The following is a 27743-nucleotide window of genomic DNA, read 5'->3' as shown; positions in this document are numbered from 1 at the left end:
GAAAATAATGACTGACTAGAAAGGAAAGACTAGAATTTCTGCAGATGGAATAGGCTTTTATTCTAGCCCACTCTAAATAAAGAATTTAAAAAAAGAAATCCTTTGGGTTTTGCACAACAAAGGAAATTATCAACAAAACAAAAAGACAACGACTGAATGGGAAAACATTTTCACCAATGATACACTTGATAATGGGTTCATATCCAAAATTTATAAAGAACTCATACAATTCAACATCCAAAAAACCAAAACAATCCAATTAAAAGTAAACAGAGAATCTAAAAATATACTTCTCCAAAGAGGACATACAAATGGCCAATAGACATATGAAAAGATTCTCAATGTCACTAGTCATTAAAGAAATGCAAATGAAAACCAAAATGAGATATTACCTCACACCCGTCAGAATGGCTACCACCAATAAATCAACGAACAGCAAGTGTTAGTGAGGATATGGAGAAAAGGGAACCCTTGTGCACTGTTGGTGGGAATACAGATTGGTTCAGCCACTACGGAAAACCGTATGGAAGGTCCTCAAAAAACATTACAAATGGACCTGCCTTATGACTCAGTGATTCCATATCCCAAGAAACCAAAACACTGATTTCAAAGAATATATGCATTCCTATTTTCATGTAGTTTTATTTACAATAGCAAAGATTTGGAAGCAGCCCAAGTGCCCATCAGTAAATGAGTAGATATAAAAGCTGTGGTACATTTACACAATGGAATACTACTCAGCCATAAAAAAGAATAAAATCTTATCATTTGTGACAACATGGATGGACCAAGAGGGTATTAAGCTAAGTGAAACAAGCCATTCAGGGAAAGACAAATATCATATGATCTCACGTATATGTGGAATATAATGAACAAAATAAACTTACAAATAAAATAGAAATAGATATCATAGATACAGAAAACAGACTGATGGTTGCCAGATGGAAGGGGGCTTGGGGCACTGGGTGAAAAAGGTGAAGAGATTAAAAAGTACAAATTGGCAGTTATAAAATAGTCACGGGGATGTATTGTAGAGCATAGGGAATATAGTCAAAAATACTGTTTTAACTATGTATGGTGCCAGGTGAGCACTAGAAACATTGGGGGGAACACTTTGTAAAGTTTTGTGATTATCTAAGCATCATGCTGTATACCTGAAACTAATCTACATAATAAGATCCTAAGCGGCCATTATGGTGGAACGACCAGAATGACCAGTTGCTATGATGCGCACTGACCACCAGGGGGCAGATGTTCAATGCAGGAGCTGCCCCCTGGCCGTCAGTGCGCTCTCACGGGGGAGTGCTGCTCAGCCAGAAGCCGGGCTCACAGCTGGCAAACGCAGCGGTGGTGGCGGGAGCCTCTCCTGCCTCCGTGGTAGTGCTTAAGGAGCAGTAAGGAGCAAGCAGGCAGGTGGTAAGGAGTGAGGGATACCGGATTGTGAGAAGGTGCAGGCCAGGCATGAATTTTGTGCACTGAGCCTTTAGTATAAAATAACATTGAATGTAAACTGTACTTGAAAATTGAAAAAAAAAAGAAAGAAAGAAACCTTTGGAAAGGTCTTTTAGGGCATCATGAGCTCAGTGGATATTTGACAGGGAAGGACTTCGGGTGGTACCTATGGGGAGGATCTTGGGTAACTGACTTGAAATCTCATTACTGTTCATCTCATTTCTGGTAAAAGAATATTGAGGATCAACTATCTGCCAGGTACATGACGCACATTATTTTTAATTCTAAAACAGCATGACAAAGCCTTAGTTTTTCTTATCCTCAATCTATAAATGAGAAAATTCTAGTTGATATGACTAATGAGGAATGGAGTGGGGTTTCAAATTCAGGTCTAGAGCACTTAGACCTCACACTTTCCCAACTGTATCCCTTTGCCTCTTTTCTGCTGACACTTCTTTCATAATTCTAACCCTAAAATGAGGAACTCTTGTTCCATTTTATGTCCCCACCCTTCCCCTCCCATCCTCCCTATATCTTCTTGTCCAAATTAAAACCAACTATGACTTAAATACCCTACATTACTCTCTATTGCTTAACAGAGACCCCACTACTTTCTGTCTTAGTATTAGCTAAGGAGACATCAGTTCTCTTGTTGCTCTCTAATGCTATTCTCTAATCACTGACTACCTGCCACCATTTTTATTCATTATGAGACTCTTAACTCATCATTGTTGTTTCTGATTCCCAGATCTACTCACACCTTCCTGGGTTATATCAGTACTTGGTGTGTGTGTGTGTGTGTGTGTGTGTTTAATACATAAAACATTGTCAGAATAATATATTACACTTATTAAAAATGATATAAATATGTTATATTTATGTGCTATAAATATATAATATAAACTATATATATTCTACAATAATTTAATATATAATACGATTTATATTCTTTCTGTAGTACTAACACCATCCAACTTTTAGTTTAGACTCAAGTTTCTCTAACTGTCCTAAGTGTCCTTTAGAGCTGTTTTTCTGCATTGTTTTTTATTTTAAATTCAGGATCCTATCAAGATTTACCTAGTGTCTTTGGGTATTTTTTTAAAATCCTCACCAGAGGATATGTTTTTCATTGATTTTAGAGATAGAAGAAGGAAGAGCGAGAGAGAAACATGGAGTGGTTGCCTCCCATAGGTTCCCCAACTGGGGGTCAAACTTGAAATTGAGTATGTGCCTGACCTGGAATCAAACCTGAGACCCTTGGGTGCATGGGATTATGCTCCAAGGGACTGCATCCCACTGGCCAGGGCCATTTGAATGTTTTGTCTCTTTAAGCTTCTTTAATTTAGAAAATCCCATCTTAGAGTCACCTTGTTCAGCTTTGTTAGATCAATATACTTTCTCTCTAGAATCAAGTTCCTTCAATGTAAGGGTCACATTTCATGCACCAATGTACTACTACCCCTTCCTCAAACATCCTGGGCGGGGGCAGAGGTGGGTGGCGGCGGGGTGGGGGGCGGAGAGGGTGTTGCTTAGGGAGTCGATACAGAGCAGTGGTTAAGGTCCTTGACTCTAAACTCAAGAAGGCCCATGTTCAAATTCTGGCTTCATCAATTATTGTTTAGGTGAGTATTTTCAGTCACTAAACTTGTAGACTTAGCCTTCTCATCTATAAAATGGGGCAATATTAGTAACTGCCTCAGAAGGTTGCTATGATGATCAAATGAGATATTAGCAAAGTGCTTAACACAAGGTAAGCACTCAACCAATACTAGCTTTTAGCATTCTTATTCTAATGAGCATTAACTACACAGTCACAGGCACTACTAGAATACCAGGCAGTACTTCAGGGATGTAATGCTTTTGGAGCATGTGTGTGTCTGCCAGTGGAGGAAGGGGGAAAATACATTGGAGGGGAGGCAGACTGGGTTGTTAAAATGGGAAGCAGGTAAGTAGGTGAAAAGCAATTTGAGCAGGGAGTAGAAAAAACTTGGATTTTGGTTCACTAACTCGATGTGTGACTTTGGGAAAGTCACTAAATCTTTCTGGCACTTGGTATTCTCCTGTATAGAACTTTGTGGTTAGACTGAAACATCTCTAAGCTCTAACATGTTACAGTTCTTGATCCCAAGATGAAAGAATGCATCCTTTTTTGGGTACAAGGAGAAGAAATCATAGTTTGGGTAGATTCTGGAAAAGCAAATAGACATGGTGATAGTCTTTAAGGACCGCCTCTCCTATGCCACATCTAGTGTTAAGCGCTTCATATACATCATTTCATTCATTTTTATGACAACATGGTGAGGCAGTTATTAGTAAATCCCTTTGCAGATGTGGAAACGGGAGCTTAAAGAGGTCCAAGAACATAAGCAAGGTCACTCAACTACTACATAGCAAAGTCAGGATCCAAGTCTGAGATGGTCTGACTCTAAAGCAGCAGATCTCAACCTGTGGGTCGTGATCCCTCTGGGGGTCGAACGACCCTTTCACAGGGGTCGCCTAAATACATCCTGCATATCAGATATTTACATTATGATTCATAACAGTAGCAAAATTACAGTTATGAAATAGCAACAAAAATAATTTTATGGTTGGGGGTCACCACAACATGAGGAACTGTATTAAAGGGTGGCAGCATTAGGAAGGTTGAGAACCACTGCTCTAAAGCCTCTTCTCTCAAGCACCATCTCACACTGTTGAAGAGACTGGTGCAGGGCCCTGAGTGGCACAGGTTGCTAGGGTGTTCATTTAGGATTTTAGAAAAACAGCTTTTCGTGGCTTGTCATTGCTCCCATTTCTCATACACCACGTTACCATCTTACTATGTGCCCTCAATTTTACAACTTCATGAAGAATTTCTGGGGAAAGAAAAAAAATTTACCAAGGTAGTAAGTAAAGTACAAACTGTTTGTTACTTGAAATGAAAGCCGGTGGCAAAGTGAGAGAATAAATCCAAAATACCAGGTACATATTTCCATATGAACCTTTCTCCCAAATATTGGTTTGGTCTGACATCACTGATTCTGAAAAATTACACGGCATAACTGAGAAACTAGTGATTAAAATTACATTGGTTTGAGGTTAACTACATTTTGAATGTGGTTAATTGCTTATGGTTAATATGACCATAAATTTATCATCCAAACTGAGATACTTTTAAAGGCAGGGGGGCTGTAATTAATGATTACAAAAAATAGGTATAAACTAGGATTATGCTAGAAAAACTGGGATGTCTGATTACCCTACTATAATATTTACAGTTTTACTTTTAAACAACATATTAATCATAAGATGCAATATTCAGTAAGTGCTTTGTCATTAAATGATTTGTCATACATAAAATGAAAGTGCTTTAGAAATGGGATTGTGAGTATAAAATTGAAAATGCTATGCTTTAATGTGAAGTTTATTACCTTCCATCAGCCTTAAAACATTGATTCTGGAGTTCTCTCTGTTGTCTTCGTTCTTGTAAACTAGGGTTATGTTCCTTTGGTCCAGAATGACTGGGCAAAAATTCCTTATAATAGAAATCTTCCAAATCTAATAATTTTCCCTGACTGTAAATGAACACACAAACACACCACAGTATCAATTGAATTTTCTATTAACTTACAGGACACTTGCTTTCTTTTTAAAAAGTATTTACTGTAATTTAAGAGTAACACATACATGTCAATAGAAATAGGAGGAGTCTTGAAATGTGCAAAAATAGCATTTTCTATAAATTAAAGAGAGAAACAAAACCTTTACCTCTTACCTTTAAGAGAACACTGTCTGCTGGAGGGGACTGTCCTGGTTCTGTCGCCTTCAATTTGACACGGCATTAGTGGTTACTAATAGCCAGTGAGTACAATGTTCCAGCTTGGCTAGACTAAGTCAGGGATCACAACAGACCCTTGGGCCACTTGAGCTATGTACTAACATAGCATTTTCCAATTTTATCAATCATCAATACACTGGTGTACACAATGTGTCATGCTCTTACCTTATTCCTTTACAGTAACTTTCTGTCTACCCCCTACCCGTTGGTCTTTGGGGAATCATTTTTTGTGTATGTGCTAGATTTTAGTTCCTGCCCATGGGGTGTGCCCTCAACCATTGTAATTCTTGGATCTACTTTGACTGCACTTCCAGTGCCTGTGGTGCTTAGCATCTGTAGGACTCAGATGAGGTCACCAGGGACAGGTCTGGACAACTACCAGGTGCTACAGTGCTTCTGGGGAAAAGTGCTTTTCAAGTTACAAATGCCAATGTATAAATTAACTTTCATAAATAAAGAATTCTGCATCCACTCATGCCTAACAAAAGAACCTGCAATTGTAATTAACACTGTCTGGACATTAGTTGATTGAAATAGTATCAAAATATTAAAATAGTAAAGTTCTGGTTGGCTGAAATACTATAGGTAAAGGGGACCCGTGTGAATTTAAGTGTGCCACACCTGCAGGTGACACAAACCTTATCTTCCTAACAAGTCCGTAAAAGTGAGATTTAGCATGTTTTGTCTTCAAGAACAGAAAGCAAAAAGGAGTTTGGGGAAAGAAAGTTCATGGGCATGGGCATGTTCAAATTGCCCAATCAAAACCATATCAATGGACCAAGAAAGGCAAATTCTGAATTGTGACAGTACAATTCATTCAAAACTATTTGAGTTCTTACTGTATGCTTCGCACTATGCTAGCTCAGTGTATTGCCAGTAGACAAGATCTTAAACCACATATAGGCATTCATAATATAAATGCATTGAGAGCACACTACTTTCCAAATCTATCCACATAAAACTGGTGATTATTAATCTAATTTGAACATACAGATTTATATTTTGGTTTGATAACTTGTTGAAATCTAGAAAAAATAATTACCTATCTTTCCTTGGTCTTCGTTTTTCTTCTTGGATTGACTTCTAAAGGGAATAGAATAATTTTAAAAATATCTATATATTAATGTCTTAATGTAATATAATTTGTATATTACTATAATCTTAACAAATAAATACATTTGTTCCTATAAAGCCAACTTGACAATAAACAAGTGGATACAATGTTTTTAAGATAGGAGGTAATATAATTTACTCATATTTCACTAATTGTGAATTTGTGATTATTTTTACCAGCACTGGACTGAAATTAATCTTTGCATTCCATACAAAAAAAAAAAGAGTTCACCACAGTGACCACTATACACAGACTATATAACGTCTGTCTACCTACAAATGGGAGGGCGCAGGGGAGAGTCAGAATTCCCTGAAAATCCATTTCTTCACAAATGCAGTTGTGACTTAGGCAGATAATTAGGCTGCTTTGTGGTCTTGTTTCTATGCCACCCTTGTCTGCAGGTAAAGCAGATGGGCGGGCATGAGGGCAGCTGCAGCAGTTCACGGGCCAATGAAACTGACTTCACTAACGATAGGAGTCCATTTATGGCATAAAAGTAGCAGCACAGATGATACCTGTGTTCATTTGCAAAATGTTTTCAAGTTGAGAACTTTATGTATCGAGGCAAAAATGAGAATGTTTAAGTATAGGTGTGATTAGATATTTTTTAATCAATACTTTGGTTTGAACTCTAGCAAAATGGTGCTTTACCTTACATACAAAGCAATATCCTCTTTGGTACTGTAACACTATTAATGGGTTGCACTGTGTGCTAGCTCAATATATTTGAACATATATTTACATGCTGTTAAGAGCAAATACATCTCTTAGGCTGAGGAAACAATACCAGAGTCACCTTGATCAAGCCAAAGATGTTATAATTGTGGAAACCCTAATGCAGACATCAACTTGGCTGGTACCATAAAAGTGCAAAATAATAAAAATGGCAATTAATAATGGTTTGTAAGGACTAAGGGTTTTCCCAGTATTTACAGACACACAATCATTTTTTCTCATGGTTCATCATTTGCAATAAACTAAAATGTTGGATGAGTCAAACAGTTCATAGTTTCTTTCGTTTTCATTGGTTGTCATTTTAGTGGATGGACGAGGCAGAAGTAATGCTTAAATGCATCAAGTCTGGGAGTGGACCTTTCAGGAAATAGCAATGTAAGGGGCAGGACACCAATTACATTCCTGTCCTCCTTCCCATTTCCTATTACTTCACATTCTTGACCCAATGCCCTAGGCTAGGAGGTGCTTAGAAATAATTGTATTACCAGCAAAGGTACAATGGCCCCTAGTGGTCCAGTTAATGATCCCTGGGACCGGGGTGGTGTTTGCTGTGGTTGCTGTTGTTGTTTAATATGACAGAGGTCCTGTCTCCTTGATCCATTGTCTGAAAAAAGTCTGTTTTGCTCTTGGTAACAATTTTCTACAATCCAAAATTATGCTGAAATGATAGCATGATGTTGTGTGGCAGAGCTCCCCTTTATACAACCAAGAATGAAATAACGTTCTGCCTTTGAATTCCCAAGCTGGCCAGAAGTCCCCCTCCCCTTTTTTATTTTTTTATTTTTATTTTTATTTTTTAAAAATATATTTCATTGATTTTTTACAGAGAGGAAGGGAGAGAGATAGAGAGTCAGAGACATCGATGAGAGAGAAACATCGATCAGCCGCCTCCTGCACATCTCCTACTGGGGATGTGCCCGCAACCCAGGTACATGCCCTTGACCGGAATCGAACCCGGGACCCTTCAGTCCGCAGGCTGACGCTCTATCCACTGAGCCAAACTGGTTTTGGCTGATTTTTTTTTTAGAGACAGAGGAATGGAGATAGAGAGAAAGAGAAATTTCAATCGGTTGCCTCCTGTATGTGCCCCAACCGGGGACTGAACCTGAAACCTTTTGGTGTACTGGACATGCTCCAACCAACTGAGCCACCAGTCCAGGGCAACCCCTCTTAATTCTGTATCGCCTTTTCTCCTGGGAGGCAGTGTGTGTGAGCTGGCTCTCAATTACAGGAATTCTTAGAAGAGGAAATACTGTCCAGGCTTTACTTCACTCTCGCCTGTGTTAGGATATTCTAATGAAATGTAATTCCATAATAAAAATTTCTAAAAATTATTTAAGATGGTTTATAATAGAAGCAATTATACAATCAAGGTAATCAAACATAAGTTGTAAATAAGAAAGGAGGACAAAAATGAATTGTGTTAAGATGGAGCCTCAGCGTTGGTCTCTTAGATTCCTAGAGGCTAAGTCCAAAAGGGAAGCATGAAACCACATTCTTTATCATAAAGAAGGAAGCACATTGTGCCTCATCAGAGGGAATTTAATATAAAGTTTAACCCATGGAACTTTATATTAGGGGCATTTATTGCTAAAACAAATAATGTTTTCAATTATAGTTTTGAAATTACAAATTACCAACTTGAAATCTTAAATGAAAATAAAGAAGCAAATATCCTATGGCAGTTTCTTAAGGAACCACAGTGAAGAAGAAAGACAAGGAGACAACGAGGACTCAAGGAGATTTTCCCTTGAGGGTGTTTCTCAAGGGGCCGTTTGAAAGAACAGAGGTCTTAGCTCAGAGGACTTGGAAGACTCAGCTGCATCACACTCCTTCCCCTCCAACCTGACGTAAAGAAATACGTCTTATAATGAAACTTTAAATTCCTTTTTGAAACACACTGTATATTTAGAGGTCTTCACAAGGCTACAGAAAGTAGACAAATCATAGGGGGAAAAAGATCTTGGAATGGCCAAATGCCTACTGCTATCGTCAGGAAAGGTACTGGAGAAAATAATGAAACTGGAAGGCCTTCAGAATTATGTGGTCAGTTACTTTTCTTCAGGAAACTGTTGGCCCTGAGTCGGTTTTGCTGGCTGCCCTGCTTCTGCGTGTTACAGCGGCCCCACACGCCATTACAGTGGGGTGTGCAATCCCAGCTAAGGTTCTCCCCTCCACAGGCATGCTTCTTAGGCTCAGCCTGCTCTTATTTTGGACACAACTATGGCAACATTTCCCAGGTGTAAGAGATGAGGAGCATCAAATCATAGAAGAGAGCTGGTATTGATGTTAAGGCAGTCAGAACGGCTGTAGTAAGAACTGACATTCAAGGAGAAACACAAGCTATAAAAATAGGTAAAACAACTGAAAGCACAGCTGTCTATGATAAGCAGGTGTAGGGAAATAATTTTCACAGCTCAGCAGCTCCATAAATATTTATAAATGCTCTGAGAAAATGAAGCAGGGCCATGGGACACAGAGTGATGGGGTGCTGCCTTAGACATGGTGGTCAGGGAGCCTCACTGATAAACATGGATCTGAATAAAGTTCTAACATAGCTGCTCACTGCAGTGACCTTGGGTCATCAAGAAAAGGTTAAAATGTGCATTATAATATACTAGAGGCCCCGTGCACAAAAATTTGTGCACTCGGGGCGGGCGGGGGGGGGGGGGGCTCCCCCAGCCCGGCCTGTGCCCTCTCACAGTCTGGGACCCCTCGGGAGATAACGACCTGCTGGCTTAGGCCTGTTCCCGGGTGGCAGAGGGCAGGCCCAATCCCTAGATGTAGCCCCTGGTCAGGGTCAGAGCAGGGCCGATTGGGGAGTTGGGGCGCCGCCCCGTCATGCACAGAGCAGGGCGGATGGGGAGGTTGCAATGCCACCCTCAGTCACGCTCAGGGTAGGGCCGATTGGGGGGTTGGGGCACCGCCCCCTGTTACACTCAAGGCAGGGTCGATGGGGAGGTTGCGGCGCCATCCCCTGTCACGCACAGAGCAGGGCCGATCAGGGGGTTGGGGTGCTGCCCCCTGTCACTCACAGAGCAGGGCCAATCAGGGGGTTGGGGCGCTGCCCCTTGTCACTAACAGAGCAGGGTCCATCAGGGGGGTTGGGACACCGCCCCCTGTCACACACAGAGCAGGGCGGATCAGGGGGTTGGGGCGCTGCACCCTGTCACACTCAGGGCAGGGCCAATGGGGAGGTTATGGCTCTACCCTGTCACACACAGAGCAAGGCCTGTGGAGGGGGATTGGGGCACCACCCTCTATTACCCACAGAACAGGGCCGATCAGGGGGTTGGGGCACCACCACTGTCACACTCAGGGCAGGGCCGATAGAGAGGTTATGGTTCTACCCTGTCACACACAGAGCCGCAGGGCAATCGGGGGATTGGGGAGCTCCCCCCCTATCAGGCACAGAGCAGGGCTGATCAGGAGGTTTGGGCGCTGCCCCCTGTCACGCTGATCCCGGTGCCGGGAGCCTTGCTGTTCCGCTGATCCCGGTGCCGGGAGGCATATTACCCTTTTACTATATAGGATAGAGGCCTGGTGCATGGGTGGGGGCCGGCTGGTTTGCCCTGAAGGGTGTCCTGGATCAGGGTGGGGGTCCCCATTGGGGTGCCTGGCCAGGCTGGCTGAGGGGCTGAGGGCTGTTTTCCCCGCTGGCAGTTGACTAAAAGCTCCCAACCGCTCCTTGTTTTCTTTTTTTTTTTTTTAATTCTGGGCCAGCTTTAGCTCTGAGGCCTCGCTGCTGGCTGCTGAAAACATGGATACAATGTTGCGGTCCGGGGCTGACTGAAAGCCTGTTTTGTTTAGCTTCTTATTTGCAACATAGTAATAGTTGCTTAGAGTTGCAGTTGAGAGACCGGCAAGTGAGGCTGGGAACGTTGGAGTCTGCAGTTCCTGGAGGAAGCAAGCCTCCCTGCTCGCTTCAGTGCATGGCTGCTGGCCGCCATCTTGGCTGACAGTTAATTTGCATAAGGATACGCTGATTAGCCAATGGGAAGGGTAGCGGTCGTACGCCAATTACCATGTTTCTCTTTTATTAGTGTAGATTTCAGAAAGATTTTCTTGAAAACCACTTAAAATTACAGTGCTTCGATGGATAAAGGAAAGCTGTTTTTTTAATGTTTTCATTGATTTTTAGAGAGAGAGGAAGGAAGAGGAAGAGAGAGAGAGAGAAACATCGATGTGAGAGAAACATCGGTAGGCTGCCTCCCGAACACAACCCAAGCATGTGCCCAGAGCCGGTCATCTCTTGGTGCATGAGATAATGCTCAACCAATTGAGCCACACCAGGTAGGGCAAGGGAATGTTTTGACAAGTAAAGGGAGTGGGACCCCATCATTTCTGTAAATTTCACCTATGTGTAGCGCCCGAACTCAAGTAAGGGCCAGGTGAATATGAAAACATGGTGTGTTTTCACTTATAATAATAAACTAGTTTTCTGTGTTTAATTTTCCACTGAAGCCACAGATTTAAAGACTCGGGGTTATACAAAGGATTCCAGTCACTATGGTAATAACTCAAGATGTATTAAAACACTGTATATTCATTAAAAAAAATAATTGTTCAATGACAATGTAAGCTTTTTGTGGGCAGGGACTCATTTGTGGAGGCTCAGAATCTGCTCCACTCTGACTGGTTGGCTATTAGTCATAAACATTCCTCCTTATTTCAAAGTCTCTTATAATTTCTCATCTCGAGAATAGTATCTGTTGTTGAAGTCACTGTAGCCAATTGCCATTTCAGTGGCAATTAGTAAAGATTATTGAGCATCATGTTTGGTACTTTCTAATTTTGTGCTCTGCTATTCAGCTTTGGAAGGAGTCTGGCCTTCATGCTGAGGGAGCTGCTGAGCTATAAAGGGACTATCAAGGGAGGAACACGATCAAATCGACAGTTTAGAGAAATTTGCTCACATGGGCTACAGAGGCTGAGATCAGAAGCCCTTAGGTGGGGCCTGAAGCACTGCAGGTGAAGAACGATGATGGTCTGAAATAGGGCTGTTGCTGTGAGAGTAGAGGAGGGGGATGAGTGGGAGCCAGGTGTTGCTGATAGAGGCCACACTTCAGATTGAATGGTCATATATGAGAGAGGGCCAGGTCCAGGGTGACACCAGGTTCTTGGCTTAGCAAACCAAGTGGATGATGGCGTCATTCACAGAGAACAGGAACATGAGAGGAAGAGGAGGCTGGCAGGGGGGATGCCAATGAGCTCACATGGTGCCCACAGTGAGTGAGAGGACCTCAGTGCAATGAATGACCTTGACAGCTAAGAAGTGCCCTATCTGTGTCTCAGAGTCCTGATCTGTGAGATGGGAATGCCCCTGTAAAGCTGTTTCTAGGATTAGATATCCCAATGCACGTGAACGTACCTCAGTCCAGGCCTGGGATTTAAAAGTGCCTAATAAATGCCTCTTTTTCCTTCCTTTCTTCCATTTTCACCTAACCTCACCCATTCACATTCAGGTCCCTCTCAGGAGAGCTTCTGCTACGACACAGTTCTCTTTCTGGGTTAATGTTTGCATATCAGCTCAGATGAACAGACCAGCAGAGAAAACTGCTGGGAGGCCATGGGGTTACAAGACTGGGGGAGAGGCCTGGGAGGTGAGGATGGCCAGAGGATAGCCACGTGCCCAGGTCCTCAGCCAGGGACGGGGCAGGAAAGCAGAAACTGATGGGAGTCTCCCTTCTAGAGTCCTCCCTTTGGACAGGCCTAGTGTGGACACAGTTTTGTGGATGCTATGGCTCCCATCTGATAATAAGAGTGAGCCACTTACATGTAGTAGATAATAGTATGTGCAGTCTTCAGGGTTATTTAATGTTTTGGGTTTCCGGGGCCGTCTTGGGGGTCTCAATATTTTTGGCTCCTCTCCTTTAGAAACACCTACAAGAAAGGTGATCATAAACAAGTATTCAATTACAAAGACTATCATCAAGCAATGCCTTCCTTTTGGGATAAATAAAAAGTAATATATGCACTACTGTGGCTAAAGCTGGGAGAAAGAGGAAATACCTTTTTTTCCCCAACCAACCCTCATCATATTCCTCACCATGTGCTTCCTTCCAGTTGTCTGGTGGCATATGACTTTGAGAGTTAAGGGGGAGAAGGGAAAGGGAAGACAAGAAATGCATAGTCTGGTGATGTGGAATAGTGTACTGCAGTTCAAAAGGTAGATGGGGAGAGGAGACAGAGCTGCTAAAAATCTTTTAAAACGGGTATGATGCTCATAGAATTTTGCTCCTCCCCTGCCCCCCTGCCAGATTCACACATCCACCTGTCCATCTAAGACCTGCCTGATTTTCACTTTAAGGTACCATCTCATGTTATGGCCCAAACAAGGACTCTTTCTACAAGCCTAATCAACCCTTTTGCCAAAATTTAGAATTTTCAGACCTGACTTTAAAAACCATGACCAAGAAAGAATAAAGTTTGTCATTCTTTTCTGCCTCGTCTGTCACTATAGCCAAGTTCTCAAATGGTTGCAACATCATCAGAGCATGCTTGGTTGTTAGTGATCATAGGTGGCTTTATATTTACAGAGATAATAGGCTTTTCATAAAGTATTCCTATTTTTCATGGTTCTTGACACTCCATCCACTGACTGCAATTGTGCAGGAATGTCTGCTTGATAGAATATAAGGATCAGGCTGGAAAAGGGTCATGGGTGCTTATTGGAAAACACTATTTTAAACGGATACTTGAGCATACATTTCTTAGCTGAAATGTAAAGGTATTAACAGGTCATTTTTGTGTATAGTAAAGGGACAGGAATGATCTCTGATTCTTATATAAGAATACACAGAGAAACTGAATTGCTCCAAACCAAAACGAATCAAAGCAAGTCAAACAGAAACAAGTCAATGAATACTTAATAGTTACTATGTGTAAACAACTGTGGCTGGCAGTGTAAATCAGGTTCAACCAGATGGAGAAGCCACACGGGTGTCTGACTTTCTAGTCCCTTGTTCGACCCACTAGGTGAGCATACTGATCACAGCAGCATTCATAGTCTCATGTCATCCAGCTCATTCATTTTAAAATGTGTGGGAAATTGCTGGACGACAAAGATACATCAATAGTTGAGAGTACTTCCTAGAGATTTAACGCATAGAACAACGCTAATCAGAGAAAACCATGGCAATCTTACATTACTATTTTAAAAAATAAAACAAAGGAAAATGAGGTCTTTGTTAATGAGACCATGTTAAATAGAGATTAGTAATAGACTAAGGAGTGATGCACTTTTCCAACCAATCCCTGGAAGTTCATCTCCCATTCTCTCTCTCCCTTCCTCTCCACAGGAATAGACAGTGGAGAGAATTAAGATATCGAAGCCCTGTCAGCATCCTGTCTTGCACTGTCACAGGCACAAGGAGAGATGGTAAAACCCGAATTCTTGCCACCACCATACACAGTATTTTTAAAATTAGTTTCCTTCTCTTGGCTTATCATCTGTCCCAGTGCTGATTAATAAACAGCTTCTATTGACTCTTACAAAGTGTTATTTAGAAATGTATTGGTCATATTCACTTATATTACTCATTTGAATCTGAACGGAAGGAAACATAAAAATACAGTATTAAATTATTATGGTTTCAGAAACATGAAAGTGACCTGTGACTAAATTTAAAAAAATTAAATTTATTTTAGAGAGAGGAAAAGAGAGAGAGAGAGAGAGAGAGAGAGAGAGAGAGAGAGAGAGAGAGAGATGTGAGAGAGAAACATCATTGCATCATAATGGGTTGCCTCCCACACATGTACCAACCCGGGGTGGGGGTGGGGAGGGGAACCAAATCCCCACAACTTCCATATATGCTCTGAGGGAGTGGAATACACCACGTTTCAGTGTATGGTGAATGGGATGATGCTCCAACCAACTGAGCCACAGTGGCCAGGGCAACCTGAGACTAAATTTTAACTTGACTGTTAATTTTATTAAGTCTGAATTAAAGTATCAGAACATTATTATTGAAATGAAGATTAATTAATTTGAAAATGACAAGGAATTTCAATAAATGCCAGGAGAGTATCTGGGAATAAAAGAAGTCTTGCTCTTGTCTCCATTTTCTCATCAAACTTTCCCCATTCACTTTGATTTCTATTATAAGACTCTATTGAAGTTGCCTTCTAGAAGCCCAAGGGTGAACACTTTATTGACAAATCAAACGCCCTTTATCTGTCTGTATTATCTCTCAGCGCATCATTTAACATTACTGACCGCTCCTTGCCTTCATGATTGAGGATGAGGTTTCTGAGGGAATACAAAGGTAAGTATTCCTGGCACTTAAGGAAAAGCTGGACACATAGTAAATGCTTAATAAGTTTGCTGGATGAGTAAATGATCCCTTTGCCTCTGGATTCAGTCCCCCCTCTCTTAGCTCTGTATACTTCCCACAGTGCTCTCCACACTGACCACTGCCCTCCACACTGACCACTGCCTAATGCATACCTCAGGTTTGACCCTCTCAGCCTTCTAGACATCCTGTCCTAATTTCTTACTGGGTACTTCCATCTCAAATGCTCAGACTCAAAAGGACCAGTGGTTGCCTTTCTCCTCCAACTAGAGTTCTGCATACCACAGCCTCAATGGTACTATTATTTCTGTCCCTCACTAGGTTCAAAATACTGATGTCACCTTGTCTTATAATCCTCAACTTCTGTCAATGCTGAAATGGGATTTCAGGAAGGAAAATCTGGTTTTCATTTGTGAGAAATTTCATTAAAAAAATTTTTGAAGCTTCTTTTTACTTCCTTAAGCCTAAACTTCTAAATCCAGATGATTTCAATCAGCAGTTTGAACTTGATCTTCCACTTCCCCCCAAAATTATCTTCCCTGGTCAGCCTAGTTACCTCATAGGAACCCTGACACGCCATGTTTATAGCTATGACTTCATTTATTCTCATCTTTTCGCAGCAAGACTGAAATCTCCTGCCTCCTTCAGTGCCTACCTCCAGGCCTCTCTCTTCCATGATGCTCTCACTAACTGTCCAGCGAGCTCCCTCTCATGTGAACACTTATAGGCTGAACAAATCATTTGAAACATGTTACGGGCTGAATTATGTTTCCTCAAAATTCATATGTTGAATTTCTAAGCTCCAGTACCTCAGAATATGACCATATTTAGAGAAAGGGTCTTTAAAGTGAGGTCATATGGGTGGGCACTAATCCAACAGGACTAGAGTCCTTATAAAAGGAGATAAGAACACAGACACAAGCAGATGGATGATGACGGAAAGACACATGGAGAAGACAGCCATCTACAAGCCAAGGAGAGAGGCCTCAGAAGAAACCAGCCTTGCCAATACCTTGATTTTGAACTTCTAGCCTCCAGAACTACGAGGAAATAAACTTCTGTAGTTTAAGCCACCCAGTCTGTGGAACATTGTGATGGTAGCCCTGGCAAAATGTATAAAATCTTTCTATTTTTAACCTGTGATTTGTTTTTTCTAAACAATGAGGCTGTATGTTTTGGGACAATGGGGATCATGACTCAGGTTTTCATGCCCTCCTGCCTTGCCAGTGGTGGTCTGCAGATGCCAGGTGTTGGATGGATTCCGTCTTAGCCTAGACTCACAGTGCCAAGTGAAGAGTAGACAATCAATGCACTTTTGTTAACTGAATCTCTATTGTCACTAGATATAAAGTTAAATTCCTGATGCTTTAAAGAAAAATGTAAATTAAAAAACCAATAAAACCCTTGAAAGAGAACCCAGAGGCTTCATGAACAATCTAGGGGTACACATGTCTTAACCAAAACTCAGAAGTCATAAAATGGTAGAAACAGCTGCCTATTAAAAAATATATGAAAGTCTTAACATGTCAATGAAATCAAAAGAGACAAGGTAAATTTAGAAAACCACATGTATAGCACAAATGCCAAATAAGGGGGTGATATTTCTAATATACAAGAGTAAAAGCAAATGACTACAAAAATAAAGACCAACAGAAAAATGGGCAAAAGATATAAACAGGAAAGTCAAGATTAGCAAATCCAAAAGGCCAATAAGCACGGAAGACAGTTGAGCTTACTAGCAGACACATATATATATAAATGGGGAGAGGAGACAGAGCTCAATGATATATATATATATATATATATATATATATATATATATATATAACAATGAAGTGCCATTTTACTTCAGACACATTAGCAAAGATTAAAAAGAAGGATAATGTGGCTGGATAGGATGTCAGAAAAAGTGTATTCTCAGAAATTGTTGAAGGAAATATCAATTTTAAGGGCCTTTAATAAAGCAATCTATCAAAACCAAAATTACCTTTCAACGCAATAATTTCTGAGGACTTTTCTCAGAAAATTAAAATCCTAGGATACAAGGACATTTGCAAAGATGTTTACTGCAACATTTTTCATAGTGCCAAAAAATTTAAAAAGTGAGTATCTGACAATAGAAGAAAGGTTATGTGAAGTATTGTGATCCATACATGGAATATTATATAACCAGCAAAAAGAGTAAATTATAACAATTCCAGTTGATATTTTAGGATTCCTGCTAAAGTATGGAGGGAGAAAAGCAAGCTACATAAGTGTTTATATTATGATTCTATTTATATAAAAGAATGACAAAAGCTCTATATGTGTGTATAAGTACATGTAAGCATATCTATAAAAATATTGATTTATATTTTATAATAAAGGTTCCATTAAGGGAGAATAATGTGGGTTGGAGAGGGAGTACAGAAGGGTGGGGGAGAAGAAAATAGGCAAAAAGAGAAAACAAAACATATTGCATAAAAAGAGTCCTGGAATGTATGGTACAGTCACATTTATTTAAAGTTATAAATTTATATGCTAGTATGTAGATATTATAGAGATTTTAAAAATGTCAAAATGCATTGAATTTTCAGAATTTCTGTTTAATTCTTGTATCTTGCAGGATCTGCTTTAGTGTTAATTCATTGACTTTTTTCCTTCAGCAGGACAATCTCTAGGATGCATATTCTTAAAGGGCGTCTCATTTAAGATCCTGCCATGCAAAGCGGGCAGCCAGCAAGGAGAATTATTGATGAATATAACCAACAGGATCTGATTGTTCAGATTAAATTTACCCAGACTATTTTTTTATTTTTGAAGAGCAAACTTCTCATGAGCTTATCAGCAAACAAATGTTTCAGAAAGGTTTAAGTTTATTTTTGCTTTCTAAATTTTTGTTTCTTTGGGGGAGTACAAACATTGCCTGCTAACATCGCTCTAACCCCTTAATTACAAAAGTGACATAAACATTTATAATCACAAATGATCAGGAGCATATCAATGTTGGCAGCAGCAAAATTAGGTTTGTGACTACTTTGTGTGATGTGCATGATAAATATTAGATGGTAAAGGTTATTGCTATATTAAATAGTCAGAGGGTAAAATATTGATTTATATTATAGTTTTGGTAATTATATCATTAAGTGTCTTAGTTTACTAGGAATGAACATTTTAAAAACAACAAATAGACAAACATCTCAACATTTTGCATCCTTCCCCCCAAAAAGATAGATTTAAAACTGGTCATATTTGCTTTAGGAAATTAAATTTCACTATTACTCTTATTTTAATAATTATACTATTTCACTTAAGACTACATGCAGAGTATAATTTGTATAAGTACCACATGCCTAAATTAGATGAGACAGAAGTGCACTTATGTTATTGTAATTTCTTAAGAAATCAATTTTTGTAAATTTCCATTCACTCCTGACATTCTGTGAACGTTAAGCAACAACATAGTGACCTACAGGAAACCTTCGAAGGGAGGTATATTCATTGCTGCATATCCAGGGCAGGATTCACCCTCGTCAAGGTTGCAATCTGCCTTTGGGAAGCTGCTGATTGTGCCTTTCACCTCCTCTGCCCTTCAGCTGGGCTAGTCACTCTTGGAAGAGAACTGGATACAGGCTCTGAGCTTGTGTGGGCCGTTCAGGTCTGCATGGCTCCTATCTGCTCTCTGCTGAGCTCCTGGAGATATTTTCATTTCTCATGCCGGGCCTAGATTTGACCACTAGCTTTACTCTACTACGTGGTCTTCGTTCTTGTGAGTCTATCTGAGGTGAAGAGTTATAAGGGCAGGTTCTTCTCCTGCTGTGTGTGTCCTTAACACTTCTGTTTGCCTTACTGTTCAGTGGGTCCGACTTACCCCTTTCCTCTGACCTTCTCAATAGGCAGCTACCAGCCCCACCCCATTCGGAACTGCTCAAGCGATTCCTTCTGTCTTCTTTTCTACCACCTGACCACCGATGCCCTATAGCCCACTTACACCTGTACTTACCACCCTATAGGTCATGGGCTCTAAGCTTTTGGTCATGCTCTGATTTAGGTATGTTGCACTAATATCCAGAACCTTAACACAGAACATTTCTTTTTTTAATTTCCCTCTCAGATTTAGGCAAGTTGCTTCCCCCAGCCTGCCCTTTATGTCTCTTCCAGTTACATCACAGGACAAACAGGGGAGAATAAAGCGGCTCTGTTTGTGGCGTGAGGCCTTTGGACTATCATTTGTCTCTTGGACATGATCACTACATACCTTCTGCCATCTTCGTTGGGCTGGGGTCATGGATTAGAGTCTTCAAAGGCTAGTTAGTTTTTTCCCAGTCCCTGGGTTAGGCTACACCCTTACTTCCAGCTATCGGCCATTCATGTGTACAGTTATCAAAGGAGGGTGCCCAAGCAGAGGCGTATGAGATTGCACACAGTGATGCTGATGCTGTCTTGATAGTACCATCTTTGATGGGAACAGTGAGGTGTCACACTGACCCATGAGCATGTATCCTTTGTATGCCCATCCATGGGACAGAATACAGTCAAACAACAGAACACAGACTTTCTTGCCTGAAGGGTGAGGAAACTCAGGAGTGGCATTTAAGGCTCCCTAACAACCTCTTGGTTATAAATAGTTGGGTATATAGCCTGAGGTGAAAACCTGTTCATTTTTTCCCCCAAAGAGCCAAATTTTAGAAAATTATTTATTGACTATTGCATAGTCATTTTCTCAGACTGGCCTTTTAAAAACACAGGATAGAAGAACATTACCTGATTTTAAACAAGCAACATTTAGGTTTTTTCTTGCCCTCTGCTCATGTTTGAAGCCACAAGGATAGATGGTTCCTCTCAAGGTAAGGTAAGATATACCAATTCTTTAAAAAAGCCATTATTCCATAGTAGGGCATGTCTGGTCACAAGCATGGCCAGAGGAGATACCAAGCAAGCTTTTAGTGGCTCAAGCCAGCCTGGCAGCAAAGATGACATACGTGGAGATGACACCCTAGTCTTATTACACACGGCTGTGCAAGCTCTGTGCCAGGCTGCAGTAACATTACTCAGATGATTAATTTTATACAGACATGGACTCTGAGGGTCCAAGTCAGCAAGAGATGGAAAGTGTCTGCTCTGTTGGCGAGTGAGCACCTAGTTCTTATTCAACCAGTCACCGGGCTTTTCTAAAGCTCTCTACACAGATGCTCTTGTTAATGAACCATTTCACACGAGGGAATATTAAGCTGATTTATTTACATTATCCAATTCCAATTCTGCAATATTTTATCCTGTAGCTAGCAGTTTGCCAAGGTTATTCTTTGAAAAATGAATTTAAGGGCTGTTAATATTCCATATATGAATGTGTCATTACTTATTAATCATTTCCTTATTGTCTAATTTTATATTTTGCCATGTACATAAATTTTTATTTTTCAGCTCTGATTATTCCTTTAGGCTATGTTTTCATAAGTGGGTTTACTGGGTCAATGATATAAATTATTTCGATGTTTGTTTCTTTTTTTTACATATTGTCAAGTCACTTTTTGAAATGTTGACTCTTTACAGTCTGAACATTACTGTTTGAGAATAATTAAACTCGCACATTCTCCTCACAGTTAAATATTTTGTCTTCCTTGCCAGTTTGATAAGTAAAAATAGCAACTTGTTTTAATTATATTTTTATTTTTAGGGCGATCATATATATGCTTATTTTCCATTTGCATTTATTTTTCTATAAATAAATCCATTCTTGTGCCCATTTTTCCAACTGGGGGTACTAATGTTTTTCCTAATGATTTGTAAGAGCTCTTTCTACATTACATATGACAACCCTTTTTACATTTGTTTTAAATATTTTATCCAATTCATCCTTAACCCTTTAACTTTTAATCTTGGCTTTCTAATCTCTAGAAGGTTTGATTATGCAGTTCAAATTTATCACAACTTCTCTTTGTAATTCTTTTATTACTTCTTATGCTTTGTCCTGTCCAAAGTAGAGATTGTGCAATACTCAGTTCATACCATCTGGTTTCTTTTGGTTTATTTCTTACATTTGAATCATTAATATAAAGGGTAGTCAGCATAAGGTAGGATTCTTATTCTCCCCAAATAAGAAACATTTCAAGCATTATCTATCCATTTCTTATTGCTTTGTTGTGTATATTTTAGTGACAAGTTTGCAGAAATACTAAGGTCAATTTGGGGGCTATCTATTCTGTTCGAATAATCCATGGTTGATTATTGGCATGTGGTTTTAATTGTTATGGCTTTATATTATTTATTTTGTTATTTAATAAGAAAAGTTCTCATTTATAATAATTTTTTTCTGAAATTTACAAATAATCTTGAGGGACATTTTCTTAAGTTTTAAGAAAAAATCTCACAGAGATTGAATGCAATATTTTTAAATCTAGAAATTAATCTTAGAATAGTCATGTTTACAGTCTCTTATCTTCCAATTCAGACACACTATGTAATGTCATTCCATTATCCACCTCTTTTCTGGTCTCTTTTTGGTTTTCTTGTTAGCTTTATTTCAATGTCTTTATTTATTTATTTATTACTGTCATTTCCAATGAGCTCTTTCTCCATTATACATTTTTATAAGAAAGAATATCTTTATACCTATATGTCCTTGCTGAATTTTATCGCTAGTATCAATCATTATTTTGGCTCATTCTTTGCATTTTTAAGGTCAAAATTCATGTTATATACTAACACTCGTACAATCCTGGCTTTTCCTTTTCAATAGTTATAAGTTTTAGAAATGTCTATTTTCTGTCTTATTGTGTCAGTTAGAAATTCCCCCAAAATATAAAAAAGAATTTTTACTAGCATGCTTATCTTAATGCTGCCTTCTAAATGGAACTGCTTTCCAGTGTTTCATAGTTAATTACGATGTTGACAACGTGTTTAAGAAATGCATTCTGCATATTGCTAGAAAGTCTCCTCTTCCTAATTTAGTAAGAATTTGGCTTCTCTTCAGGACCACTAGTTGGATTTTATTGAAGACTGTTTCAGCATTTATCACGATGACTGTATTCTTTTGACCTTCTGACCTTCTGATATTATGTTACATTAATGTGTTGTTTGTAGAGTCTTTTAATGTAATATTGCATGCAATTATCTAGTACTGAATTAGGAGTTGTACCTCTGAATTTCTGAAATTGATCCCTAGCTTTCTTTCCTTGCTTCCTTCCTCCATTCCATCCTCCCCACCCCATTTTTCTTTCTTTCTTAAATGTTATTTGTCAGACTTGGATTTGAGGAAACATGACTGTCATAAAATATGTAACCTCCATTTTTCTTTTCTCAGATTACATAGTATGGGAATTACCTGTTTCATGAACTTTGATTGCAACTGCCTATAACACTAAATTCTTGGAAACTTTTTATTGAAAGTAATTTTTTTACATACATAATGTCACATTGACTAATTTATTCTTAAAAATGTATATGTCAGACCAAAATTGTCTTTGTAATATTGATTACATTTATTGAATGTGAGATTTTAATATTATCAGTTATAATTATTATAATCTTGTTCTATTTTCTATTCTTTTTGCCTTCTTTTTTCAAGTAAGTAACTATATATTTTTTATTTTCAAAAACATTATCTTAGCTTCATTTAGATCTTTAATGTATTTCTTTTTAAATTTTTATTTAATTTATTGGGGTGACATTGGTTATTAAAATTATATGTTTGAAGTGTACAATTCAATTATACATCATCATATATTGTATGCCCACTACCCCAAGTCAAGGCTCCTTCCATCACCATTTATCCCCCCTTTACATTATTCCACTAGCCTCTAACCCTCTTACCCTCTGGTAATCACAATGTTGTTTGTATCTATGAGGTTTGTTTATTTTTCACTTAATCCCTTCACCTATTTCACCCAGGCCCCAGCACCACTCCCCTCTAACAGCTGTCACTCTGTTCTCTGTTTCTGTGAGTTTCTATTTTTTTTGTCTACTTTGTTCATTAGATTTCACACATAAGTGAAATCATATGGTATTTGTCTTTCTGTGACTGGTTTATTTCATTTAGCATAATATTCTCCAGGTCCATCCATGCTATCCCAAAAGGTAAGATTCCCTTCTTCTTTATGGCTGAGTAGTTCTATTATGTAAATATACCAGAGGTTTTTATCCACTCATGTACTGATGGGCACTTGGGCTGTTTCCAAGTCTTTACTATTGTAAATAGTGCCTCAATAAACTAGGGATGCATATATTATTTTGAATCAGTGTTTTGGATTTCTTTGGATATATTCCTAGAAATGGAATTACTGGGTCATACGGCAGTTCCACTTTTAATTTTTTGAGGAATGCTTTTCACAGTGGCTGCACCAATCCTCATTCCCACCAACAGTGCCTGAGGGTTCCCTTTTCTCCACATCCTCACCAACACTTGTGTTTGTTGGTGTATTGATGACAGCCATTCTGACAGGTGTAAGGTAATATCTCATTGTGGTTTTAGTTTACATTTCTCTGATGATTACTGATGTTGAGTATCTTTTCATACGTCTATTAGCCATCTGTATGTTCTCTTTGAAGAAGTGTCTATTTAGATCCTTTGTCCATTTTTAAATTGGATCGTTTATTTTTAAGGTGTTGAGTTATAAAAATTCTTTATAAATTTTGGATATTAACCATTAATCATATATATCAATAGCGGTTATGTTCTCCCATTCAGTTGGTTGTCTTCTCATTTTGTTGATGGCTTCCCTTGCTGTGAAAAACTTTTTAGTTTGATGTAGTTCCATTTATTTTTTCTTTTGTTTCCCTTGTCCAAGAAAATGTATCAGAAAAAATATTGCTACAAGAAATGTCTGAGATTTTACTGCTGATGTTTTTATCTAGAATTTTTATGTTTTTGAGCCTTACATTTAAGTCTTTATCTTGAAATTGTTCTTATATATGGAGTGAGAATGTGGTCTAGTTTCATATTTTTCATGTGTCTGTCCAAGCATTCCATCACCATGTACCAAATACCCCTTGTATGTTCTTGCCTCTTTGGCAAATATTATTTGACCATAAAGGCATGGGTTTAGTTCTGGGTCCTCTATTCTGTTCCATTAATCTCTGCTTTTATGGCACTACCATGCTGTTTTGATTACTATAGCCTTGTAGTATAGTTTGATATCAGGTAGCATGATTCCCCCAACTTTGTTATTCTTTCTCAAGATTCTGTGGTTATTCAGGGTAACTTCATGGTTCCATATAATTTTTGAAATATTGGCTGTATTTCTGTAAAATACACTTTTGATAGGAATGCATTGATCTATGGATTGCTTCGGGTAATATGCACATTTACAGGTGTTAATTCTTTCTATCTATGAACACAGTATATACTTCCAATTATTTTTACCTTCTTCAATATCTTTCTTCAGTGTCTTACAATTTTCTGAGCACAGGCCTTTTCCTCCTTGGTTAAATCTATTCCTACATATTTTATATTTTTTGATGCACTTGTAAATGGGATTCTTTTCTTAGTTTCCCTTTCTGATAGTTCATTATTGGTGTAAAAATGCAACTGATTTCTGGATGTTTATTATGTATCCTAATACCTTACTGAATCCATTTATCAGTTCTAATAGTTTTTGGTGGAATATTCAGGGTTCTCTATATTCAGTATCATGTCATTGGCAAATAATGACAGTTTTACTTCTTCCTTTCCAATTTGGATGCTGCTTATTTCTTCTTGTTTGATTGCTGTGGCTACGATTTCCAGAACTATGTTGAATAATAGTGGTGAAGGTGGACAATCCTCTTTTGTTCCCGATCTTAAGAAAAAAGCTTTTAGTTTTTGTTCATAGAGTATGATGTTGGCTGTGGGTTTGTCATATGTGACCTTTTTTATGTTGAGGTATGTTCCCTCTGTCCTTACTTTGCTGATTACTTTTATAATAAACTAGGGGCCCAGTGCACGAATTTATGCACCTTGGCAGGAACTATGGGCCACAAAGCTGCGATGGGCTCAGGGGTGGGTCTCAGCCCATCCTCTGCACCCCCGCCCAGCTCCTCCTGCTGTGGCCTCCGGCCCCCAGTCTGCCGGCAGCCCCCTCCCGCTGCTGCCACTCCCATGCACTGACGGTGCTGGCCTCACACCCGCTGACAGTGTGGAGTAATTGGGGCTGTCACCAGCAGTGGGTGCAAGCAGGGCCGGCACTGTCAGTGGGTGTGAGCAGTGGCTGCTGCCCCGATCACCCCACAGGAGCAGGGGGAGGTGGAGAAGCCCTCAGGGGCGATTGGAGCCGGTGCCAGGTGCCAGCAGCAGGTGCGATCAGGGCTGTTGCCAGCAGCGGGTGTCAGTGGGGCCATTGCTAGCAGCAGGTGCAAGTGGCGCCATCACTGGCAGCGAGTGCGAGCGGCGACTGCCAGCCCCGATCACCCCTCGGAAGCAGCGGGAGGTGGAAAAGCCCTGAGGAGTGATGGGGGCCGGCAGCCGCCGCCGCTCACACCCACTGACCACGCCAAACGATCGGGGATGGCACCAGGCACCAGGCAGCAGGTGCGAATGGGGCTGGTGCCAGCAGCAGGTGCAAGCACCGGGTGGGATCATGGCGCATGGGAGCAAAGAATTTTCAGTAACCACCAAAGGCTCGCCTCGATGACAGCGACCAGTGCCCCGCCTTGGTCTGGTGCCCCCTCTCACCTGCTCCACCATCCCATCTCGCCGATGCCCGCCATGTTCCATGCGTGCCTCCTAGTGGTCAGTGCACATTATAGCGACCGGTTGATCAGTTGTTCAGCCTTTTGGTCTATTTGCATATTAGCCTTTTATTATATAGGGTGGGTGCTAGATTTTATCAAATGCATTTTCTGCATCTATTCATATGATTTTCATCCTTCATTTTGTTTATGTGGTATATCACATTTATTGATGTGTGAATATTGTACAAACCTTGAATTGCAGAATAATTTCACCTAATAGTGGTATATGATCTTTTTAATGTATTGCTGGATCTGGTTTGCTAATATTTTGTTGAGATTTTTAGCATGTACATTAATCAGGGATATTGGTCTATAATTTTCTTTCTTTGTATTGTCTTTATTTGATTTTAGAATTAGGATAAAGTTGGCCTCATAAAATGAGCTTGGGAGTCTTCCCCCCTCTTGTGTATTTTGGAATAGTTTGAGAAGGATAGGGTTAGTTCTTTAAATGTTTGATAAAATTAATCTATGAAGCCATCTGGTCCATGTCTTTTGTTTGTTGGGAGGTTTTTTGTTGTTGTTGTTTTTTTCTTAAATTACTGCTTCAATTTCACTAGTTATAATCTATCTATTAAGATCCTCTGATTCTTCCTGATTCAGTTTTGGATGATTACATGTTTCTAGAAATTTATCCATTTCTTCCAGATTGTCCAATTTGTTGGCATATAGTTGTTCATAATAATTTCTTACAATCCTTTGTATTTCTTTGGTGTTGTTTCCTCTGGTTAAATGTTTCTCAATCATGTTTATCTTTTCAAAGAAACAGCTCTTAGTTTCATTGATCTTTTAAAGATATATATGTATATATGTATCTATATCATCATCTATCTATCATCTATCTATCTATCTATCTATCTATCTATCTATCTATCTATCATCTATCTATTGATTTTAGAGAGGAAGGGAGAGAGAGAGAGATAGAAACATCAATGATGAGAGAGAACCATTGATTGGCTGCCTCCTGTACCCCCTCCCCCCATTGGGGATCGACCTTGCAACTTGAGCATGTGCTCTGACCAGAAATCAAACTGTGACCTCCTGGTTCATAGGTTGACGCTCAACCACTGGACCATGCCAGCTCAGCTCATTGATCTTTTATATAGTTTTTATAGACTCTATTTTTCTTATTTGTACTTCGATCTTTATTATTTCCTTCCTTCTACTCACTTTGGGCTTTGTTTGTTGTTCATCCAGCTGCTTTAAGTATAAAATTGGATTGTTGGAGATTTTTCTTATTTCATGAGACAGGCCTCTAGGGCTATGAATTTTCCTCTTGGGACTGCATTTACTGTGTCCCATACATTTTTGGTTGTTGTATTCTCATTTTCATTTGTTTCAAGGTATCTTTGATTTCTTCCTTGAACTCATTGTTAACCCATTCATTGTTATTTAGTCTCCACATCTTTGTGTGTTTTTCATTTTTTTCTTGTATTTGATTTCTAGTTTCATACCATTGTGATAAAAGAAGCCTGATATGATTTCAACCTTCTTCTTCTCCTCCTCCTCCTCTTCCTCCTCCTCCTTCTTTTCCCTCTCCTTTTTTTTTAACAAAATAATTTTTGTTGCTGTTGTTAATCCTCACCCAAGGAATTTTTCCCATTGATTTCTAGAGAGAGTGGAAAGGAGTGGGAGAGAGAGAGAGAGA

General features: G+C 39.5%; 1 protein-coding gene across 1 annotated transcript in view; it reads right to left on the bottom strand.

Annotated features, from left to right (window-relative positions):
- The window catches only part of MYO3A (myosin IIIA), a 204115-nt gene that overhangs the window by 3404 nt on the left and 172968 nt on the right, over positions 1–27743 (bottom strand). Inside the window, exons 30-32 of the mRNA XM_070408411.1 lie at positions 12895–13001; positions 6312–6352; positions 4863–5006 (exon numbers count right to left, since the gene is read on the bottom strand). Of these exons, the coding sequence (XP_070264512.1) occupies positions 4863–5006; positions 6312–6352; positions 12895–13001 (292 nt within the window). The remainder of the gene's footprint in view (positions 1–4862; positions 5007–6311; positions 6353–12894; positions 13002–27743) is intronic.

The sequence above is a fragment of the Myotis yumanensis genome, unplaced genomic scaffold (assembly GCF_028538775.1).
Source record: "Myotis yumanensis isolate MYYU_CA2020_CCGP unplaced genomic scaffold, mMyoYum1.0.hap1 SCAF_1, whole genome shotgun sequence".
Classification (NCBI taxonomy): domain Eukaryota; kingdom Metazoa; phylum Chordata; class Mammalia; order Chiroptera; family Vespertilionidae; genus Myotis; species Myotis yumanensis.
This window is presented reverse-complemented; position numbering and strand designations above follow the sequence as displayed.